The following is a 23,403-nucleotide window of genomic DNA, read 5'->3' as shown; positions in this document are numbered from 1 at the left end:
TAAAGGAGCTGCCATTTGGCTATCACAGCAAAAGACCTGGGCTTCTCCTCAAATAAGAGAAGAGATTTGACTGGATACTTGTGGAACGGGGCTAATGGCGCAGCTGTAATTTGGAATATTCACAAAAGCCAACACCATAAGGAAAAATTAGGTCAATTAAAAAAAAAGCCACTGGTCTTATTGAAACACAGCTAATGCAGGTTCAGGCTGGGGTTGGTAAATTGTATGTTATTTCTGCCCTTAGTTTTATAACCCAGGAGTTGCTGACGGAGATGGTCTTAAATATCACTGGTGCTGGGAAGGCATTGCAGGGGGACTTGGCATGCTCAGAAGTTCAGGATTTCCTGAATGACCAGCTAACGGCCATTCGGAGTGATCTTGAGCACCAGGCCTGGCCCACTGCCCTTACAGACACTTCAGGAGTACCATCTGATCTATGGCCATGGAGGCATACTTGGAGGTTCTCCGGGTGAAGGTGTGGATATTCACAGTGCTCCTTCCAAACATAGGGACCGGTTAGAGGGATGTGGGCTCCCACATACTAAATCCTGCCTGGTCCATGGGGAGGATGCATCTGGGATTGGGTTATTCACAGAGACATTTGGGAAATCAAGCCACCTGGTATGCCTAGCCGATTCATAGTCAGTGCTCTTGAAATAACACCCAGTATTTGGATTGGATTAGGAAACCAATGGCCATTAGAACCCCCACAGCTCCGATGTATATGTAAACTCAAGCCAGGAAAAGTTGTCACTGTCCATAACAATGTTTGTTGGGAAGGTAAGGGACTGGGAACCCTCCTGACAGGAGTCATGATCTTCCAGGCTAATAACAGCTGTGTATTTGTTAAGGTCCATATTGTACACAACGCCCATTTTACCCTCACTATGACTGCAGGCAGCCATGTTATTTATTGGCCTTTGGATAAAAAATTGCAATCAACTCTCAGGTATAAAATGCCCTTTAACTGGAGAACCCTGGTACCAGACCATTTCCAAAATCTGTTTTCATTGATACCCAAGGGCCAGAAAATGTTCTGATTTATAGGGACAAATTCATATCCTTAAAAATGTATATCAGATAGAAAAAGATGCCTTTCAGACAGCCTATAGGCTGTCTTCTTTGTGTATTAGTTGGGATTTGCTGTGTGCGGTAACCAAAATTATATGCAAACCCCATCGTATTGTTATACTGAGTGGGCTAACAGTTGTGGTGATGTTGCTTGGTTTGGGATTGTGCCTTTGTTATTGCTGTGCATATAATTTTTTTGCTAGGCAAGGGAACAAGTGGCATTAATGATCGTTAATAAAATTTTTGATACAAGTTGGGATGAGAAAAGGGAAAGAAAAAAGGAAGGAAAGCAATGGGCTCATGAATGTTGAAGTTTGCGCCAAAGGGGGGAATTGTGGAGGAAAAATAGTCTAAGGCCTAAACTTTGGTCAAGTGAACTGTATGTGTGGCCTGGAGGAAGGAGAAAGGGGGGGGGGGGGAGTAAAAGGAGAAAGGTAGATAGAAATCATAAAAGCAGAACTAACTGTAGAAATTATAAAAGTAGAATTAATCTTTGTAACAGACTATGATTAATAGATGTCAGGTGACAGAGCAAGAAACCGCAAAGGGCAAAACTAAGAAAAACAGGAAAACTTGTTCTGCTTTATTCCTTACATAGATGTAAAACTTTAAGGAAGTATATGTAATTTTTGTGGTTTTTATCCTATATAATCTCTCGCATTTTATCTGTTGGGGGGTTCGGCTGCCTTGGCTGACTCCCCCATGCATGCATGTTTGATTGATCAATAAAGGAGCCTTAGGCTGTCTGATCCAAAATCAACAGTATGGACAATTTTCCACAAGTAGTTCCAAATAGCAGGAGGCATAATTTTAACAATTAGAAAAAGCCACTTTAGGTAATACTGTACAGTCTGTGCACATAGAGTCCTGACACACAAAGAAAAGGAATTCCACATCACTGAAGTTGCAGCACCAGCTGCCAAAGCCAGGAATTGCACTGTAGTTAGCTTATACTCTACATGCAAGACATAATGGTCTAAAACCTTTCTAGCACTACTGTAGATCTGGAATTATTCCATTGCAGATAGTCTAGCTGTTCCTTGGTATCACAGGGCAGAATTTGGCCCCTCATGTTTACACTGACTGGAGTCTGGCTTTAGTTACAAAACTAACTCAGGCTCAATTAGAAATTAAACTGAATGACTTGTGTAAATGCTAAGAGTGAGTTCAATATTTACAGCAGTGAAGAGGAAGAGTAGCTTGTTAGATGAGCTAATGGTGACAAACTACTGATCTACTACATTTTAAAAAAAACTTTTACATAAAGTTTGGGCTCCTTACAAACTTGAGAAGTAGCTATTAAAGTGAAAAGGGAATGGGTTTAGATTGTCCAGAGAACTCCAGAAGTCAGGGAGACCAAAGCAAATATAAGGGGGAATGGGTGTGATGGCCTCCTTTCTCAGCCTTGGTATCCCACATTCTTCAGGGGAGTTATTACAGATTTTCCACTATCTCTCTCTACCAGAATTGCTACCCTGACACTTGTGTACATAGTAGTTTTGCTTTAATTATCTGCAATTTAAAACACTCCCAATCACGCAATCCCACCCCCATGGAGAGAGGGAATTTCACACTCAGAGGGGAAGCAGGATCACACCCTCTATTAGGGCCAGTGATTGGTGCTTTATTTGTACAGTGCAAGGTGATAAAATATTCCAGGAGCCATCTCATATCAGTCTTGTTTAACTGGATTTTCTTATAGCCTGTCAAAAGGATGCTGTACCACCACCCCTAGCCTACAGAAGAATCCACACCAGCTCCTCTTGTTGTATTGAACACAAGCACCAGACTAAGAATAATAGTGTGTTTAATATAAAGAACAGTGTAAAAATTAACTTGGTAGATACTGATGCTGAACACAGTTGCAAGGATCCTGCATAAAATGGCAGCCTTTGCCCAGCTCCCCCTTCACTGCAGCCAGTTAAGGGCTGACAGCAATAGGCTCCAGAGGGAACCTGAGGCAGGAAGACAGAGGCAAGTGCTAGAGAACTGCAAGGAGCAGCAAATGGGAGTAGGAATGCATCCTCTATGCCTGGGCTGGGATGCACAGGGCAGAAAGGAAGGAGAAGAAAAGTCATCATTAATTTGATGCCTAGATATGACAGGCACAGTAGAAACACCTTCAATTTTACATCATTGCATACAGAAAATATAACTTCGGTATATGTCAGTGGGGCGGTGTTAGCCCTACCTCTGGACCACACAGCAGTGGGTTCAAGCCTCACAACAGGACTCACTCTGTCCAATACAGTTGAGATACTAAACCTTCAATAATTGTTTGGGTAGAAACTAAAAGTCTCATGGCACTTTTCAGAAAGTGCAGGGTCCTGGCCAGCATTCCTCTTCAGCTAGGCAAGGTTCAGGGTTCAAAAGCTGCAGGCAAAACTCTGGCCCAGCAGTTAACTCATGGCTTTGTAAAATGCCATGAAATAGCTAAAGTATGAAAGGAGATAAAAGCCAGCTCACAAGCCACCTCTATTCAGCTTCACTTAGGGTTCATTTCAGAATTATACCAGCATGTGCTTTTTTTGCTTAACCGTATGATATTGGATGCAAGGTCAGCAGTAGCTTGTGAAAGTGATTATTTTACTGTCTTGTTCTGTCTGATGACACAATCAAATGTCAAAAGAGCAGCTCTTGATCTGAGTTTTGAAGAGCATGGAGCTGTATGCACGAAGCCTCACTCTCTCTTTGCCTCTACGCTGTAAAGATCTGAGCGCTTTTGAGTATGAATGGAGATTTGCTGGCGGACTTCTGCAAGCTTCTTCAGGTCTGTAAAAAGTGAAAAGTTAAATAGTTTAGACAAACTCCAGCTGATGCTTGGAAAAAAGCATGTGCACCACTTTGTATGCAAAGGTCCACGAGAGAGACTGTAGTGAACTGGAGGAACTGAAAAAGGATTAGTGAGATTTTCAAACCTGCATGGATTTGTGTGTACCTGACTTGCGTGCATGAAGACGGAGCCTGATCCTTATGCAGGGCAGGAGATATGTATGTGATCTGACTTGTACAAGTCATGTGAAGAGGAACTTGTCTGAATGGGTTTGACCAATCTGGGCCTATGCATTTCTGTGGCTGATCAATGGCTAGATCACAAAAAACTATCGCCACAAGTGACGCTGTGACCCAAAAATCTCTTGGTGCCAACTGACAGACGGCACAGCATGCAGAGTTTTTCACAGAGGTCCCCGGGGTCAGATATATGCAGCATAATTCACTAAAAAATGGCCCGTGAGGTTTCCACTCACAGCCAGTAGCCATCATAATCATTGCAAAAGGCATGGACAGATAATACTTAAGGAGTTGTGTCTATATTAAAAATTACGTTCGGAAGGCAGGTAACCAGGTGGTGACATATCTAGGACAGGTTCCTTTCAAGCAGGGGGTAATGGATGCTTGTTCCTCTTGCTGGTCAAGTATGTATTGAGCAACATATGTCTCACTGGATGCCTGTTTGCATACTGAGCCAAATGCTAATCCAGAGACTGTGAAATCTTCAAGGGAGGAAATTTACAAAATAGGTCGGGGGGGAGGGAGATCCAGTTTACCAGTAAGGGCAATGGATTGTTCTGATATGTCTGGGGTGCAAACAGACATGCTGGATCCTTCACCGAGGCGGCAGACGGACAGTGTGATTTGTATCACAAATGGAAGATCACAACCAACCCAGTCTGTAGAATGCTGGAAGGACTTTGCTCTCTCGAAGACAGGAAAGTCTCCAGTTAAGTAAGTCTAGGTTCTAGAATCTGTGTTAGTATTTTCTCAGCAGCCATTTGTTTCCAATACTTCTAACTTGCTGCCACTTGAATCGCAGTGCTCCACATTATATTTCGTTAAATAAACTTTTACTTGTTTTCACTATAAATACAAGTGCTGCATGTTAAGCAGAGCGGTGAGCGGAGGCGTAACTGATAAGTTGGGGTACACCGCTTCTTAGGAAGTAGCGAAGCTGAATACTGCGAGTGTCCAGTGGAATAGGGCTGGACACTCCAGGGAGACAGTCAGAGGGCCTGAGGGTGCCTATCCCCAACTTGTAGAGAGATAGCAGGGCCTAATTAGGTCTAATGGGGAGTGCTTGTATTGCCTGTTGAGTTGCAGAGCTGTCCCCCCGGCAGGCACAGAGAAGGCTAGGCACCATAGGTGGTGGTCTCGGCAGAGAGGCTAAGGACTGAATGGCTCACGGAGACTGAACTCCTTATGCCCCTAGAGGAGAGGCTTCCAGGTCGGTGTGGCAGATCTGCAGGGTCTGGCATTGCTGCTACACGTGTTATACTGGTTTCTGTGAATGACTAGAAGCCTTCAGTTTCTGAAGCTGAGGGTTGGCCATGAGGCTCTTAGCTTTCACTAGAATGTCTTTAAAAACAGGAAAATAAAACTTGAACATACCACAGCTAAGTGTACATGGTCAGATGAGCCCAAGGATGCCCAGCTTCCAGAGGGTTTTGGTCTACTTAGTCCAGTGGTCCCCAAACTTTTTACCCCATGTCCACACACCCACCCTGCATTCTATGGGGCCACTGCTCTGAGAGGGGGGACGCAGACAGGAGTAAGGGGGCTGAGGCTGGGATCCTGGGTGCAGGGTCAACAGCCGGGGCCAGGAGCTAAGCAGGGTGGCACTCCCTCCCTGCCCCCCGTGGTGGCTGGCCTAGGCCCCCTCAGTGCACCCCATAGTTTGGGGACCTGTGGTTTAGCCTCATGGACTCCAGTTTCTCTTTTCCTCTTTTTTTGGTGGGGACTGGCTTACCTATATCTGTGTAGATAATGGTTTCCTCGGTGCCAGCTTTGGCTATGACTTCCCCCCTGCAAAATGAAACAATATTTATTTAGTATTTGTACTGCAGGGTCACCTAGGAGCCCGCTGGGGACTCAGACCCCATTGTGCTGGGTGTTGTACAAACACAAAACAAAAAGATGGTCCCTGCCCCCGCTAGTATACAATCTAAGAGTTAATCTAAGCGACAAGGTCATGGTCACACCCACGAGCTCTCTTGGGACTGAGGGAGCCTGAAAAGTAGAACGTTTCCCATACCGTACAGCACTTTCAGATTCTAGCACACCACGGGCACTTGGTTTTTAACTAAGAAACGTGTAAAATGAATCTAAATAATAAGATTGAGAAACTGAATCAGAAGATTTTTTTAAAAATCAGCAAGCATAATACACACATTGGAAGTCATTCTGGAATGGCACTGCTTTATGAAGATTACACCTCACTAGATTCCCCTCCATAATTGTATCAGCACTTTGATGATTAACACTTGCCCTGAGTAGGTCTCGGCACTCCTGCATTCCTCACTGTGTCATTCTGCACCATTACAGTGACAGAGCAGACAGCAGGTTTTTGATCTCCCTCTCCCAGAAGCCTCCTGGACATGGCACAATATCCTAAGTAATCTCCCACAATCCACCACTTTAAGGAGCTGCAGGACAGGTACTTAGAAGAACATACTATAGCAACAGAGTGAAGTGGATGGATGCATGCGAGTACTGCACCAAACCAGGACGGCTAGCATGAATGCATTGCACCACTTCAACTTGAAGTAAAAAAAGAGTTCACATTTCAAAGGTTCAAGTTCTCTAGTAGATATAAGGCTGTACATAGCTCGCTAAGAAGTGATCCTCTGTAGACAAACCAGCATTGAATCCATAAATCTAAAAGTACTTTATATGGGGAAAAATTGTCTTTGCTGCACAGGCACAGTTTATCTGTAGGATCAGTTTAGCATCAGATATTCTCCAGCATACTGCACATGCTGGGGGTTGACTAGCTAGTAAGTCCTTCCCATCTCAGATTCAACTCGTGTGTTATTGCAAGGAACCAGGCAGGCATAGAGGGGTCTATTTTAAAGTCAGGATTAACAAAAACATCATTGAGCCTACACACTTCTTTTTCACCATCTCTGCTGTTCGCTGCAATGGCATTACTATTTGCTAAGTGAAAGGGCTAAGGCACCAATATGATAAACAGGTTTGAGCTTTACACGAGAACTTAGAATGCAGTTTTCTAGCTGATGAGTAACATGAATGGAGTTAATTATTTGGAAGAAAAAAGATAATTATTGCCTAGAAAGGTTCTTGGTTACATATTTTTCCTGATTTATCCAAAGCTACTCAGGCTCATGGATGAAAATTACTGCTGCTTATGGAATACACTCTGACCTATCTGGTCTATGCCCCGCTAATTCTGCCTCAAAGATCAAGTTCGTTTTATTCTTCGATTAAGATGCCAAAGCCTTGTAAAGTTCTAGTTAAGGAGTTTCTAGCAGACAACTTCCAAGGTGATTCAGCTTTGGAATTAACCACATAACACACTCACTTTTCTGAACGGTGGTTTGGTTTTTAATACTCTCTCTTATACAGATAATTCTGATAAGTGTCACGTAAATGAGTAGATATCTTGTGGAATGTGATGAGATACTCAACTTGAATATATTGTTTTATCCTTCCCAAGACTATGGTATATACTCAATTGTTTTTTAACTGGATCTTTATCTCTGATCTTTAAACAAAATTAAAAATATCAAGCTAGTTAGAGAGTTGATGATGCAGAGTTCAATACACTGGGATTAGTTTTTAATCCAGGAAAAAGCTTTCAGAGGGCCAACTGCAGCTCCAGTTACATTCAGAGGAAAACTTTAAAAACTTATTTGTTATTTGGATATTGATCATTCACCCAAACCCAGTTTGTCTGGTCCAAGCAGCCATGATCTCATTGCAGTAAAAGGTTTGCTTCCCTTAAGCTTTAAAATATTTCTACTGAGCAGTAATTTTATTTTTTTAGTCTTTTTGTTGCACTTTCACTGACAGCCAAGTTACATTTTCCCTTTGTTAGAAAGGGGATGCACAAGCCCACAGGAAGTTAAATATTCTTACTATCCCCCTTTAATGGCTATTTTACAATTCTGCTGGGTATTAGCTTAAGGAACTAAGCTAATGAAAGGAGATTTCCTTAGCTGGGCACTAAAACAACTTGAAATCCACCCTTTTTTTTTTTTAAGTGGTGAAGTAATCCCAGTTGCTACACCTACCTCTGAATTATTCAGACAATTTCTGTGTTTTTACAATCACATTTTATCTAAAGTTCTCTGTTCCTTTTTGCTATGTAAAAAACCCACACAAAGAGCAAAGTGACTATACACAAGGTGCTGTCAGATGCATAAAGTTAATTGTAAAAATAGAGTAGAGGACTGTGTCTCATTTTCAGTTAAAGGAATCTTAGGTGATACTTTTAAGAGTAGGTAGAAACATTTTCAGACAGAAGTGTGACAGTGTCCCTTAAAGTTTGGTTAGCAGAAAAATTCAGTTATTCTTCTCCATTTACCATGGGTTTACTACAGTGCTGTGTCCCCAGGCAACGTAAGACGCTTTCTCATCCCTAGCAGGAGATGCAGTAGCCACGTAGACTTGGTTATCAACCGCTCTGCATTCAAAGAAGGACAAGAAAAAAATTACTGTCCACATTTTTGTACACCGCAGATTATTTTTGAGAAAAACAATAAACAGAAGGGAATGAAAAATTATGCCAAAGAGGTGATCTGGATTTTCCATCTTGCTGCATTTTAGGAGATTCAAAATAGCCAAAACCATAAATAATGTGAAGGTCAGCAAGGCAAAAATCCAGAGACTCAGGAAAGGAGGAATTTCTATATGTTAAGTGGACCAGATTTAATGGTCCACAGCATTTAAGCTCCCATTAATGCCAATTTAAGTCCTTTGCTCAATAGGGATGGCTGGTTGAATCACACTCAGTCTGAATCCCAACCACTGCCTACATTTCAGGATCTAGACAGTAACAGAGGAGCCAACATGCCAACTAAGTGACTAAGCAGTGCTGGGATTCAGGAGATACAGGTTCTATTCTTGACTTTCACTGACTCAGCATGATCTTGGGAAAAATCAGTGAGCAACTCTTAGAATGAACTCCCTTCTCCCTCTCAGTGCCTCAAGCTTCCCCATCTGTGTTACTTCTCTGTGTAAAGCACTCAGAGGTGTACAGATGAAAAGTGCTTTCTCAGAGCTTCGTATCTGAGAGATTGGCACAAAGGTGTTTATATCACGACTGAAGTATTAGAGTTTTCCTATTGATGGTGGGAATTATTTGGTGCTGTGTATGGCCTATAAGATATAAGGGAGTTACATGATTCTTTCTATCCTGACACCAAAGTCCAGTTTAAAAACAAAATTCTGAGTCAGTTCAACAAGCTAAAATCCCTTTCAGGAGGAGGAGGGAAAGGCTGTTACTTAGTTCTTACCGTCCTCTTTGCAGCAGTTCCCAGTGGGCTGGTCCAGTTGTCATATTAAAAGCCCCTGGATACACTAGCAGCTGGCAACCTTGGTTAAAAAAGAATGCCTCGGTATTATAAGATAACAAAAGAAGTTGTCATGGGGGAAGCATGGTTATCGCAGTTCAGAGCTGCAGTATCCCTGCACTGCTGAAATACACACAGTCAATCAGGTAAGTTGTGTCAAAGAGCGTGGTGGCTTTGTAGGTCACTGGCCTTTAACTTCTACATTGTTTAAAGTTTGTAAGTTGCATGAGTCTAATTAAGGACAGGACAAGCCATGTGAGGGTGGGGAAGTGTAGGGGGTATTGGCTTTTCATAGCTGCCTGGCAGCAGACTTGCTGTCTATCATCCTCTGGGAGCACTCCCCAGATATTATAACAGATGTGCCTTCCTCCATGGATAGAATATAGTCATCTTCAGATTTCCTGTATGGGGCCCTCTCAACTAACTCAGTGCCTCCCCTTCCTGGCAACTTCAAGATCCAGGACTATTCCTCTTTATAGTCACCTCTTCATGTGACCTGTTTCCTCCAAACCCCTTTCAAAAGACAGGCCAAGGAGGAATTGGTCCAGTTCACTGTGACTCAGTGAACTGGCATCTTTCTGTCACAGCTGCCATCTTGTGCTCCAGAATCTAAGCTCTCTCTTAAAGAGGAGCAAGTCTCTTCCCCTTATGGTTGTGAAGAAAACCTTCACATTGTGCAGCAAATATTATCAGATGCTTGGACTCTGCAGACAGCCTAAAGCGACAGCCGGGAGACATGAACTACCTGATTTATCTCAACAGGTCGATGATTCTGAAACCCAATACTGACATTTTAAAATGGCAACGTTATTAACTATTTCACTGCTCATCAAACCATGCAAGAAAGGGAAGAGAGGCTAGTAAGATCTGCATCATCCCTTTTATGTCCTGAGTCATGCAGTCCTTTCACTCCCCTTCCCCCAATCTGGCTTTTGGAGGGTGGTTTGCAGCATGTGGGGAGGTAAAGCAGGACCAATTCCCCCTAAGAGTCCTGATTTGCCCTGCTTCCCCTAAGACAGGAACATTCCATCCTCCCCAGTAGCTGAGTGCCTGGGAATCAATCCTGGCGCACAGCCGGGGGAAAAAACTGCGTGGCTGGGATTAAGGGCCGGGGGGAGAGGGAGAGGGAGGGGAGGAGAGGAAGTTCCTTTGAATGTATTTACTTAAAGACATCAGTATCCATAACTGGTTAGAATATGCAGAACCTCCACAAAGGGTATGTATACGCACTTATACCAAGTAAACCACAGGGAATACTTTCATGCACTGGCTCACAGGAAAGGGTGCATGCATCAGTCTTTGATATTCTGATCTAGTCATGTAGGACCAGCACCTCCCTACTGTCTCAATGAGAGGCGCTGCTCCTTTGACTAGCCAAGCAGATAGCTGTATTTTTGGACCAGAAGCTCATGAGCTCTATTCCTGATGCGACCTATGCAGTTTGTGGATAATCATGGGGTCTGACCACATGTATGCAGCTGTGGATTGAAAAGCAAGAAGCACTTTTTCTGAAGCAGTTCTGTATGGATGGGTCACCTCTCAAGTAATGGTAAGTCCCCGTTGTACAAAGTCTGGACAAGTTTACTTAGCAACACATCCTCACCTTTCTGTGTGTAGATTTGAGCAAGCTCAGCAAATCGGATGTCATAGCAGATCCCCAGTCCCACTTTACAGTATGCTGTTCCCAAAACAGAAGAGACACAAAGCAGAAGTCACTGTCATGCTGAATGCGGGAAGGGAATCTCAGGTCTCCAGCCACCAATCGTGAAAGCTCTTGTACAATACTTTCCACCACAAGAAACAAACACTGATTTTAGACATGTGCTTTCTTCTCTGCAACCACTGTACCTGCAGTGAATTTCAGCTAGTGTTACCCAGGAAAGTGCACCAGTCTGAGAATTTTCTTTTTTTAAAATGTGGATATTGTTAGTTATTTTATGGAGTAGAAAGAGGTCCCTGTCACAACTGCCTTATCAAGCAGCTATATCCTCTAAAAGCTTGTCATGTTATGTCTTTGTCTGGTTTTATAGGTATCTTCTCAAAAATTACTGATCAATTTCTCAATGAAGCACACAGATGGGAAAGAAAAACCACAAACTACATGCACTGAGATAACAATACAGTTGTTGCTAAGAGATTTCTCCCATACACAACCATCTTGTTGCAAGAAGGAGATGACCACAGCGCAAGGGATATTAGATAATTTGGAGAGAGCTCAGTTAATGGGACACGGTAATTTTGGTGGGGATTATAGAAAGTGCAAGCATCACTTAAGGGAGCAAGTCATCTTGGGAGTGGATATAAAACAAATCACATGGGACATTCTGCTATGTTAGCTGAAAATTTGAAATCTCCACTACCATGCCATCCTCATAGGATATAATTTGCCAGGTCTAGTTCAACACTTTGTTTATTCTTTTCCAAGCCAACTTTTGGGTGTAATGAGCCTCATATAAATGACCTAAATAAAATGAGTCCATTGTTCAAATGAATTTTGTGAACTGCCAGTATGTGCTATGGGAATACTGAACCCTCACAAAAAAGCTGCTTCAGTAATTGCTTTTCCCATTCTTTCCATTCTAGTTGGAGAGGAAATCTTACAGCAGCCTAGGCACCATCTGTGAACAGGCAGCTGGGAATTATGGAACCAGAACTCCAAACCACAAGAGCAAAGCCAGGGCTCCACAAAACCAACCTCACTCCTGTGAGATACCACTGCTATTTACAAATACAGATCATGGGATGTGCAACACCCCAAACCAGGCCCTAGAAAAATAGAATTCACCCTTTTGTTTGACTAAAGTATAAGACTTCTAGTTATACAAACTTACAATCATCATCTTTAATGAATGGAACCAACATGATACATGTCTATCGCTGCCCAGATCATTTTGTTTGGATGTTGCATCTCTTTCCACCACCCTCTGTCTTTGTCTTTTTAAATCATAGATTTGACTATGGGTAAACTTTTCAAGAAGTGTCTGGGAGATTTAGGAGCCATCGACTCCCAATGAGATAGGCTCCTTCACTTGATAACAGGACTTTGGTGCTTTTGAAAAATGCACTCTCTAACTTCCTCTGTTTGTCAAATGCCGTAGCACGCGTTGACATAAATACTACTACTATGGTGGAAAAAACAATGTCAAGATGGTGGTTGCTGTCATTTTATTAGGGCCCATTAGAAAGATAACTGATTCTCTTATACTCACGAGTATCAAACATGGAGAAACTGTCCCCTGGGCTCAGAGTTTCTGACTCCTGGAACCGGATTTTCCCAGGAACGTTAATGTCAAATAAATGAATCTGTTTCAAAAATAACCCAAGACACGCCTTACAAATTATTCAGCACAATGATGTTAACAAGGATTTCTCCCTACTGTGTATGAGCCTATATTAAACTTATGGATCCTCTAGCCCAGTGGCTCTCAAACTTTCCAGACTACTGTACCTCTTTCAGGATTCTGATTTCTCTTGTGTACCCCCAAGCTTCACCTCCCTTAAAATCTACTTGCTTACAAAAGCGTCATAGCACTCTATTACTGAAAAATTGCTTATTTTCTCATGTTTACCATATAATTATAAAATAAATCAATTGGAATATAAATATTGTACTTACATTTCAGTGTCTAGTATATAGAGCAGAATAAACAAGTCATTGTATGAAATTTGAGTTTGTACTGACTTTGCTAGTGCTTTTTATGTAACCTGTTGTAAAACAAAGCAAATATCTAGAGGAGTTGAAGTATCCCCTGGAAGACCTCTGCATACCTCCAGGGGTACATGTATCCCTGGTTGAGAACCACTGCTCTGACCTATTTTATTATCCTAGACCAGTGCCTTATCAGAATCACAATCAAATATTCTTTTAGATGTAATTAATATTTTGGGACTGTGGCAAGATTTTTTAACTCAAAAGCCTGTCCCGGATTTGTGTATAAGTTTCCTAAACTATTTGAAAAAATAGTTGTGCCTTTTAAATAATGTGCACCAGTTAATCCATATGCCCATTTTTTATACTGCTTACTAGATAAAATGAAAAGTCTCTGGTGTGATGCAGTAATAGAAACTATGTAAAACTAGCTAAAGACATAACGAATAAAAAAGAACTCCTATTGGGGCTCTCTAACTTGTTCATGAAAAGAGTCATTCAGAAATAGCAGTAGGATTTTATATACTCTGTTCATCATAGAAATGGAGGGCTAGAAGGGACATCAACAGGCCATCTAGTCCATCCCTCCATGCTGAGGCAGGATTAATTATACGTAGGCCAGGGGTTCTCAAACTTCATTGCACCACGACCCCCTTCTCACAACAAAAATTACTACACGACCCCAGGAGGGGGGACCCTCAGGCTTTGGCCCTGGGCAGTGGGGCTTGGGCTTCAGCCCCGGACCCCAGCAAGTCTAAGCCAGTCCTGGTGACCTCATTCAAAGGGGGTTGGGACAAGTATATGTCTAACTTATTCTTAAAAATCTTCAAAGATGGGGATTCCATAACCTCCCTAGGCAACCTGTTCCTCTATTTAACTATCCTTACTAGTTTCTGTCCTCACTCATTTATACTAGACTAGATTAGATGAGCTACCTTCCAAAGGAATATGTACATATTAAAAGACATTTAAATTACCCTGACATTGAAGTTGTAAGTAAAATCTGAGAGCTTAGTTCAAAGAGAAGGATAATTATCTTTCTGATAACATGGTCTTAACCCCAATCCTGCAAAACTTACCCAGGCAAGTGACTTTCCACAGTCAAGAAGTTCCACCAAACTCATTCTGACTAGTCACATGCACAAGTGATTGCAGAACTGGCAATTTTGCCCCCAAAAGCTTAAACCGCCTCTGCCTCTACCTAGCAAAAGTGGGGGTGGTTCAACCTTGAGGTGGGCCTCTTGGTGCTATGCTACACAAGTATTAAATAATTAAAAAATAATGGTCCAGTACAAATCCAACTGTACAAACATTCCCAACACCTGCAAAAAAAAATAATGAAGATAAGAAAATAACTTTAAAGTGACATCATCTAACAAGGTAGCCCAAGTGCAGCAGGTATGTTGTATTGGGTTACAAAATAGATGAGCGGTTGAATACTAGACCTAGCTGAATAGAGCCTTATTCAATCAGGTTCTGAATTACTGTTCAGTGTGACAATGTTTGCGCGCCTCTTGTTCACTATTCATAAGAAAATGATATTCTTCACACAAGTGTTTGGTCAACGGGTGCTTTTCAGACAAACACGTGTATTCTCATGGGAGCTGAGGTGTCTGTGTGCAAGCAAGGGGATCTATTATTTGCTATTGTCCTGTATAGAAAGTTTCTACCATCCAATCAGGGAGCAGACAATACACAAGTATGACTTGGGTGACCCATCGCTCACCACAGACAGCAGAGAGCGTAAGCAAACAGCTTGTGAACAACCCAGCAGATTAAATTTGTTGACAAACTCTTCGTAATTGTTCACCAAATAGTGAAGAAGAACATAAAAATCCAAACTTCTATGAACACAAAAAAGCTAAATTAATCCAAAAATGTATTTACAACAAATAGTTATAGTAACAGCAAAAATAGTGACAGCATGGGTTTGTAGATAGAGCAATGGAATGAGAGGCAGGAGACATACGGTAAAATCCTGACCCAACTGAAATCAATGGAAATTTTGCCATTGACATCAGCGTGAACCCCAGTTCTAACACTGATTTGCCATGGCACACTGGGCAAGCTAATTAACCTTTCTGCCCCTCACCTACCTCATCTGTAAAACAAACTTATTACCCATCCCCCCTTTAAAGTTCTTTTAGATCCTCAGATCCTACATTATATATGAGGCGGAAACTATAGTACAACATATTCTCATAACTACCACCTCTTTTGTTCCTCATATTCAATTTTGAAATCTGTGGATGGTGGGTTCCTATTAGAAACCTAGATGTAGACTTAAAAAGAAAGCAGCTATTACTTCTGCACAACACAGCCAAATATCAGTCACATCAAGAGAAACCCACTGATAACAAAATGCCTCTATCTTTTCTCACCTTTCTGTGCTTAGCCAACATAGCACCATCCGGCCCAAAAACAGTACATGTGTTATACAACTTCCCAGCATCCTCCTCTGGAATGGATCCTTTATTAGGAAGAGAAGACAAATTTCCAACAGTTACATATAGTGACGATCCAGCTACACAAATAAGCAAACAATGCTTGTGCTACTCCCAAACTAAGACCTGAATTTAAACTCAGAAGACAAACACTAACAAAAAAACTACCTCCAATGAGGTAGATGCCACACTCCTTTGCAACTTCTGAGAGCTTCTGTGTGGATTCTCCAGGGATTTTCTCTGCATATTCAGCAAAATATTTAGTACCATAGGGAGAGTTAAAGCATTCCTAGAAGTGGAAAACAAAGAAACAAAATTAGAATCTGAAAGCACCCCTGGAAGGTGTGGCCTTTGAAACCTCTCTATCTAGGTACTTAAATGGCCCTCATCAACATAATATCTGAGAACCTATGAGATTACTCATAAGCTAATAGACAGGCCAGAGGAAGACTAACAATTGGCACCAACTCTGATAATCATTTAATGTGAACAATTTTGCACTGGAAACTGAAGAGATAGCAGCAGCTCATTTAACAAAGGTCAAACAGATGGTAACAATTTTTGCTTATTTACCAATCTGGTAACAATCTGAATCAGCATCCTTGAGTTGAAATATCCATCTCCTGTTACTGTTACGCTGAGCTATCTGGTCCCCCCAATGGCTGGTTTGAAAAGTTATGGTTGAAGAGCCCATCAGTACTGCGGAATTTGTGGCTGTGCATAGCCCATGTTCTAAAGAGTTATTTTCAAACACAAGTTATTTTCTAAGGTGTTTTTCCTTCCTCTAGGCCTTCCAAAGCAATCTGTTAAATACTATTTGCCCAATACAGCACTAAAGTCCACTAGAAGGGGTGTAGGACTGATGAAAGTGGTCTTGCTGTGTAAGCACAAGACTGGGAGTCAGCCATCAGTTCCCTGCCCAGCTCTGCACAGAATTACTATGTGAACCTGAGACAGTCCCTTCAGTTCTCTGTGTACCAGTTTCCCCACCTGTGAAGAAAAAAAAAAGGGGGGGGGGGGAATAATACATCTTGCCTACTTCCCAGTGGTACTGTGAGGCTTAATTCAATTACATTTGTACAATGCTTTGAGCTTGTCAGACAACTGATGAGCAATTAAGGCCAGATCTACACTACAGATCTATATTGGTATAACTATGTTGTTCAGGAGTGTGAAAAATCCACACCCTTGAGCGACATAGTTATACTGACCTAACCCCCGCATACAGATGTGGACAGGAGAGCTTCTTCCATCGACACAGCTACTGCCTTTTGAGGAGGTGGATTAACTACGTCGATGGAAGATGCTCTCCCGTCAACAAAGTAGCATCTTCACGTACAATGCTATAGCAGTGCAGCTGCACCAATGTAGCTACACTGCTACAGTGCTGTACAGAAAGACAAGCCCACAGAGAGCTATTCTCTCTTACACATTCATTTTAAATAAATTCATCTGGTGTGCTTGGCGTTTGCACACATGCAAAACTAGCAAACAATTGGTAACCTCAGTGTAGGAGGCCAAATACAGCAAAATCAAAGGTCATATTTGTTATGTGAGAGCTGCATTGGCACAACTGAGCAGGGAAATTTGCCTGTAACACTTACTCTCCCAATAATTAAAAAGTTAGATTTAGAGTCCACTCTGCCAAGAACTTTGTACTGTTGAGTCATGCATTGCACAGCAGAGGATTAACCAATAGGCCTTGTAAGAGAAAAAAGCTCACAGATGCATTAGAAAAGTCATCTCTGCAAGTGCAGTCACTTAGGCTATATCCATACTACAGCCCATGTCGGCATAAGTTATGTCGATCAGAGCTGTGAATAAATCACGCCCCGAGCAATATACGTTACACTGACATAAATGCTCGTGTGAACAGCGCTATGTCAATGAGAGAGCTTCTCCTACTGACATAGCTTCTGCCGCTCAAAGAGATGGGTTTTTTTATGCCGACGGGAGAGCTCTCCCCCATTGGCACCGAGCGTCTTCACCAGACGTGCTTCAGCGGCGCAGCTGTACACATAGACATGGCCTTAAGTGAAGAACAAAAGAAGGCAAAAGAACGGGTAAGAGGATACAAATTAGAAAGATCAGGAGCCATTGGATCAATAAGAAAGAAAAAAAAAAGAGTTCAAGCACAGGAAGGTGAAATATCTGGATCAGAACACATTTCACTAGCTGGATGCAAATCTCAAAACCTATTTTCAACTGTATATTCTTCCTGGGAGCAAAAACACAGCTCTCATGTTTTAAAAGGCATTTTTTGTACGAATGTTAGGGCCAGGAAATTCTGCAATTAAGGAGCCACAGGAAAGATCTGAATCCATTTTTGGTTCTTCATTCTGAGCGTGCATTTGGAGAGAGGAGCAAAAGGGAATGTGAGACAGAATCATGGGAATCCCATGTTCTCCCACCTGTGTAGAAATATTCTTCTGTTGGAGAATCACCTTACCTCTCTGCTGCTGCACCAGCAGAAGTAGCAGAGTGACAAAAAGAAAAACAGAAAAGAAAAAGAACAAAAAGGTCCAGGTTCTCATCTTGACTACACCATTATCCATCCATAGTAAATTGATTTAAGTTAATGGAGTTACTCTGGATTTAAATCAGTTTAACAGAGATCAGAATCTGGCCCCATGTAAAGAAGACCTGCTAGTTCCAGCCAACTCTCGTTGTACGCTTAAGTTTCTTACATGTGACATTAACACCTAACAGGCTCACTATTATTTAACTCTATTACGTCAGAGAACCTTAGCATACCTGGAATGAGAAAGAAATTAGTACTTGACCAATACAAGGCTATGTTTACACTTAAACTGCTGCAGCTGCACCACTATAGTGCTTAAGTGTAGACACTACAGTGACAGGAGGGGTTCTCCTATTGCTGAAGTTAATCCATCTCCCCGAAAGGCTGTAGCTACAACGATGGGAGAATTCTTCTGTCTACACTGGGGATTAGGTCACCTTAACTACGGCGCTCAAGGGGGTGGATTTTTCACACCCCATAACAACGTAGCTGGGTGCAGGGTTGGCCCAAGAAAACGGGTTTCTGTGGGTGGGTGGGGGCATAGTAGTTTGAGGAGATTTGGTCAATACTCACAGGCAGAGCCACAACTTTTGCTCCTTGTGCTGTTGCTTTTCTTATCAATCCACAAGCTTTGTTCAGATTATCTGATTTGACAGCAGATACATGAAGTTGGATTAGCGCTAGACGGAAGTCTAAAGACAGAGAAGACAAATAATTAGTCAATGCAGCTTTGCTAAAACACTTCTAAATTAGAGCTTTTTAAAAGGAGTTGAATAATAAAATTTGCACCTATCCTGATGTACGTAATTACTATACAGACCACTTCCAAATAAGTGTGGGGAGGATCTTGCAGCGGCCTCTGGAGAACCACTGTACCAAGAGGAGTACATGCATGTGAGTGATAGCCAGCTCTTCCAATAGGTAGGAGCTGCACAGCACCAAGACTTCTGTCAGTTTAACAACCATAAACTCAAATGCTAATTCAAAGTGGACAGACCTGTAGGAAAGAACCCACTAAACACTGGACCACTCTCTGTCCAAGTTCTCAAGCAAAATCCTGTATAAGGAATGGGGAACTTTTAAGTGCATGAGTCCAAAAATGAGTTTAATAGTGTTTGCGGCATTGCTATAGCTGTTTCAGTCCCAGGATGAGAGAGACAAGGTGGGTGAGGAAATATCTTTTATTGGACCAACTTCTGCTGGTGAAAGAGACAAGCTTTCAACTCCACAGAACTCTTCTTCAGGTACAGGAAAGTTACACATATCGCAATAAATCATTCAAAATGAAGTGGGCAATTGTTTCTTGCAACATGTGTTAGCTTCTTATGCGTAACAATCTGTTCCCACCTTGTATTTAGCTCTGACACACTAAGTACCTTTCCCAGACCTGAAGAAAAGCTCAGTGGAGTCTGAAAGCTTGTCTCTCTCACCAATAGAAGTTGGTCCAATAAAAGATATTACCTCACTTGCCTTGTCTATTTCAGTTTAACAGTGGTCAGATACCAATCCTAATGGTGTTTTTCTTGTCTTTTCTATCCATTTCACAACCATTGGTCTCTTCTGAGTATGCTTCTTCCCCCTCAACCTACCTCCTACCTTCTCTGCTTAAGAATTACCTTTTGGGAACACATCAGCTAAACTGGCATTGCATACCGCAGGACAGTGATAGTGAACCATTATTTTGGGCTAAACACAAAGTCTTACACAAAATGAATGGCTCTTTTCCCCCTTTCATCCCTGGCAAAATTAATGCAAAAACATATCTAACAGTAAAGATAACACATTTACAATTCAGTTATACCCCTATCAGGACAGAAGATTGACCCAGGAGTTACACAGCAATGTTAGTTTGTGTAGTGGGCAAGCAGAACTGTGCTTGTTTGAACTTCTACTAGATGATACCTTGGCAGAGTCCTCTGAATTATATGGACTTTATTTACTGTGCTTTTTTCTAGTCCAGCAGACACTCCGCAAAGCCACTCCTTAATCACGTGTTATGCAGAGTTCATTAGCTTCCTTTAGAACTCCTTCCACCATTAGCTTGAGTGTCAGAACAACCCAGGCTTCAGAAAAACGTTTGTCCAGCCTACCAATAATAAAAATGCCCACAAACATTGCAAGGAAACAGACCAGAACCAGGAGAAGAAAAATACCCCCTCCATAGTGGAAGAATGGCCCCAACCCCCTTCATAGTGGGAGATAAGTACAGGGTCAGGAAAGAGCAATGATAAACCTCACTTCACAAAGGTGAGAGAGAGCAAAAACTGGTCCCAGAGAAGAGAGGACTGGGCTAAGAAGAGTCAGGCCTGGTCTACACCTAAAACTTAGGTCACCCTAGCTACATTGCTCAGAAATGCGAAAAATTCACACCTCTGAAAGACACAGTTAATCTGATCTAAGCCCTGGTATAAATACTGGCCTGGTCTACACCTAAAACTTAGGTTGACCTAGCTAAAACACTCTGGCCCCTGCGCCACGTAGGCCATGTCTACACAAGCGCTTATGTCAGCAAAACTTTTGTCGCTCAGGGCTGAAAAACACCCCGTGAGTGACATAAATTTTGCCAGCATAAGCTTGTGTGCACAGTGCTATGTCGGTGGGAGACACTCTCGCTGAGCTGGTGTTATGTCATGTTGATGGGAGAGCTCTCTCTCATCGGCATAACATGGCTACATAAGCGCTCTTACCACGGCACAGCTATATCGGTACCGCTGTGAGCTTGTAAGTGTAGACATGGCCTTACTTAGAATAATAGAATATCAGGGTTGGAAGGGACCTCAGGAGGTCATCTAGTCCAACCCCCTGCTCAAAGCAGGACCAATCTCCAACTAAATCTTAGGTCGAACAAACCACTGCTGTAGATGCAGCTAGACTGACCAAAAAATTCTTCCACTGACCTAATTGCTGTCTCTTGGAGAAGGGGATTTGTTACAGCGATGGAAAAAACCTCTTTTGTCGCTATAGTTTGTGTCTATGCTACAGTGGCAAGGCTCAGGCAGTGCTGCCGCTGAAGCACTTTTAGTATAGACATACCCACCCTTAGGTCAATGGAAGAATTCTTCCATTGACCTCACTACCACTTCTTGAGGGGGTGGATTTACTGCATCCGAAGAAGTGAGGTTTTAACTCACGAAAGCTTATGCCCAAATAAATCTGTTAGTCTTTAAGGTGCCACCAGACTCCTTGTTGTTTTTACAGCAACAGAAAAACCCTGCCATTGCAGAAAGTGTCTGTGCTGCTTGTCATGTAACATACCTTCAGTCAAAGACCTTATTCCACTTTTAGTCACCCATTAGTAGCCAAGCTCCTAAGTGCTAAAGGTCAAGCAAATGATAAAATCCTCACTATGCCACAGTTCACACTGGAGACTGTTTTAATATTTGGTTTACTGAGTAAATAAAATTTCACTGAAATTTTAAACAGACATGAAAGCATCCGATCTCAGAGTCTGTTTAACAATGGCAAGAATTTGTAGTGTTCTAAACTCCTCTCCCTTCCTCTGAACATTCAGAGAACAATTTTAGAAAATTTGCTCACTGAAATAAAAACAGACTTTATACCTGAATATAATCTCAATTATTCAGACAGAACAACAGAGAGAGCAAGAGCGCGCAAGAGAGAGTGCACACAGTACAGAAATTGAATAGCCTGGCATGGTGTTTAAATGCCAAACTGTGAAACACTGGGGCAAGTCACTTGAGTTAACCTCTCTGTGCCTTCAGTTTCTCAGTTTGTGAAATGGGGATAATAAAGCTTACCCACATCACTAAGAGTTATGAGACTACATAAATTAATGTTCTTAAGCACACTAAGATCTTTAGATGGAAAACTAATAGAAGGACAGAGAATTATATTAATTTTCTAGGTCTGCTTTTAGTATGTCCTGGCATTTACAGAAAATACACTGCAAGAAATCATTAGGGATGGATTCAGGTCTCCAGGCACGTAGACTGCTCAGCTGATGGCAAAAGCCAACACTACATCTTTGCATCACTACAAAGCATCCTTGAGCTTTTTGAAAGATCAGAAGCTAAACAAATTTGAGATCAAGTCTTTGAAAACATGTCATGTTCAGAACTATCAATATATAGCCCAATAACCTTCTACCGCTCTGTTGCTAAGTGCAGAATGCACAAGCCTGCTTAATCCTGTGTGCCTTTAATATTTCACAAACCTTAGTTTAACAGTCTGTGAAATGGTTTGAAGGCTTAAAATTATCAACATCTAACACACCTGATCAGATTATCAGATGATCTACAAAAAGAAGAACAGGAGTACTTGTGGCACCTTAGAGACTAACAAATTTATTAGAGCATAAGCTTTCGTGGACTACAGCCCACTTCTTCGGATGAAACCTGTCAGATGATCTAGTTCAGGATCCTGCCTTTGGCAGCATCCAACATCCCATACAACTGAAAGTAAAGTATAAGAACTTGGTGTGAAAGGAAGAGAACACAATGAGACTCAGGTAGACTATAGACTCACAGACCCACTTTCCCTGTCCCACCACGGAGCTGACTGTGGTCTACCAGGGAAGAGAAGAGGAAAAAGTACCATAGACCGCAGGCTGAGAGACAGAGGGGGGCAGCTGCTGGAGTAGGAAACCAGGAGCCCCATGGCAGGGGGGAAGGGGGAGAAAGAAGGTTGGGGGCAGCAGGCGGCGGGGGGGGGGGGAAGGAATGCTGTGGGGGAGCAGGAAGCCAGGAACCTCATGGGGGGGAAGAAGGTTGGGGGCAGCAGGCATAGGAGGGAGGTGCTGTGGGGGAGCAGGAGGCCAGGAGCCCCATGCGGGGAAGGAGGTTGGGAGGCAGCAGGCGGAGGTGCTATGGGGGAAGCAGGAAGCCAGGAGCCCCATGGGGGGCAGCAGGCAGAGGAGCTGTGGGGAAGTAGGAAACCAGGAGCCCCATGGGTGGGAAGGAAGTTGGGGGCAGCAGGCAGAGGGGGGAGCTGCTGTGGGGGAGCAGGAGGCCAGGAACCCCATGGGGGGGAAGGAGGGTGGGGGCAGCAGGCAGATTTACACGTATTCCCCCTCCCAGAGGCAGCCCAGCCCAGCCCAGCCCCCTGGGACATGGGGGGAAGGGAACCAGATATTACAGGCACACGCTTTAAATCCCCCCGTACATCTCCGGGGTGGGAGCTGCTCTGGGAGACCCCTCTCCCCGCGCACGCGCACTCAAGTGCGGCGCAGTCCGCCCCCATGCCGCACGAGGCAGAGTCACTCACTGGCCATGGCTCCTCGCGCCGGCAGCATCTCACCCCAGGCCAACGCGACCTCAGCTGATAGACCCACGGGGGGGAGAGCAAGGCGCATGCGCAATGGAAGCGACTGTACATGGGCCTGCTGGGAGTTGTAGTTCAGTTGAGGGCAGCCACGTGCTCTGCTCTGGAGGGGAAGAGTTGCGGGCAAAG

General features: G+C 42.8%; 1 protein-coding gene across 1 annotated transcript; it reads right to left on the bottom strand.

Annotated features, from left to right (window-relative positions):
• Positions 1 to 2,861: 2,861 nt before the first annotated feature.
• NIT2 (nitrilase family member 2) lies at positions 2,862 to 23,376 on the bottom strand. The gene is made up of 10 exons (XM_008178625.4): positions 23,218 to 23,376; positions 18,568 to 18,686; positions 15,642 to 15,762; positions 15,411 to 15,499; positions 12,590 to 12,683; positions 10,984 to 11,058; positions 9,324 to 9,402; positions 8,393 to 8,491; positions 5,816 to 5,871; positions 2,862 to 3,843 (listed from the first exon to the last, which is right to left on the bottom strand). Exons 1-10 carry the CDS (start codon positions 23,303 to 23,305, stop codon positions 3,752 to 3,754), a joined length of 912 nt encoding a protein of 303 aa, XP_008176847.2. The 5' UTR covers positions 23,306 to 23,376; the 3' UTR covers positions 2,862 to 3,751.
• Between the last annotated feature and the right edge of the window lie 27 nt (positions 23,377 to 23,403).

The sequence above is a fragment of the Chrysemys picta genome, chromosome 1, assembly GCF_011386835.1.
Source record: "Chrysemys picta bellii isolate R12L10 chromosome 1, ASM1138683v2, whole genome shotgun sequence".
Classification (NCBI taxonomy): domain Eukaryota; kingdom Metazoa; phylum Chordata; order Testudines; family Emydidae; genus Chrysemys; species Chrysemys picta.
This window is presented reverse-complemented; position numbering and strand designations above follow the sequence as displayed.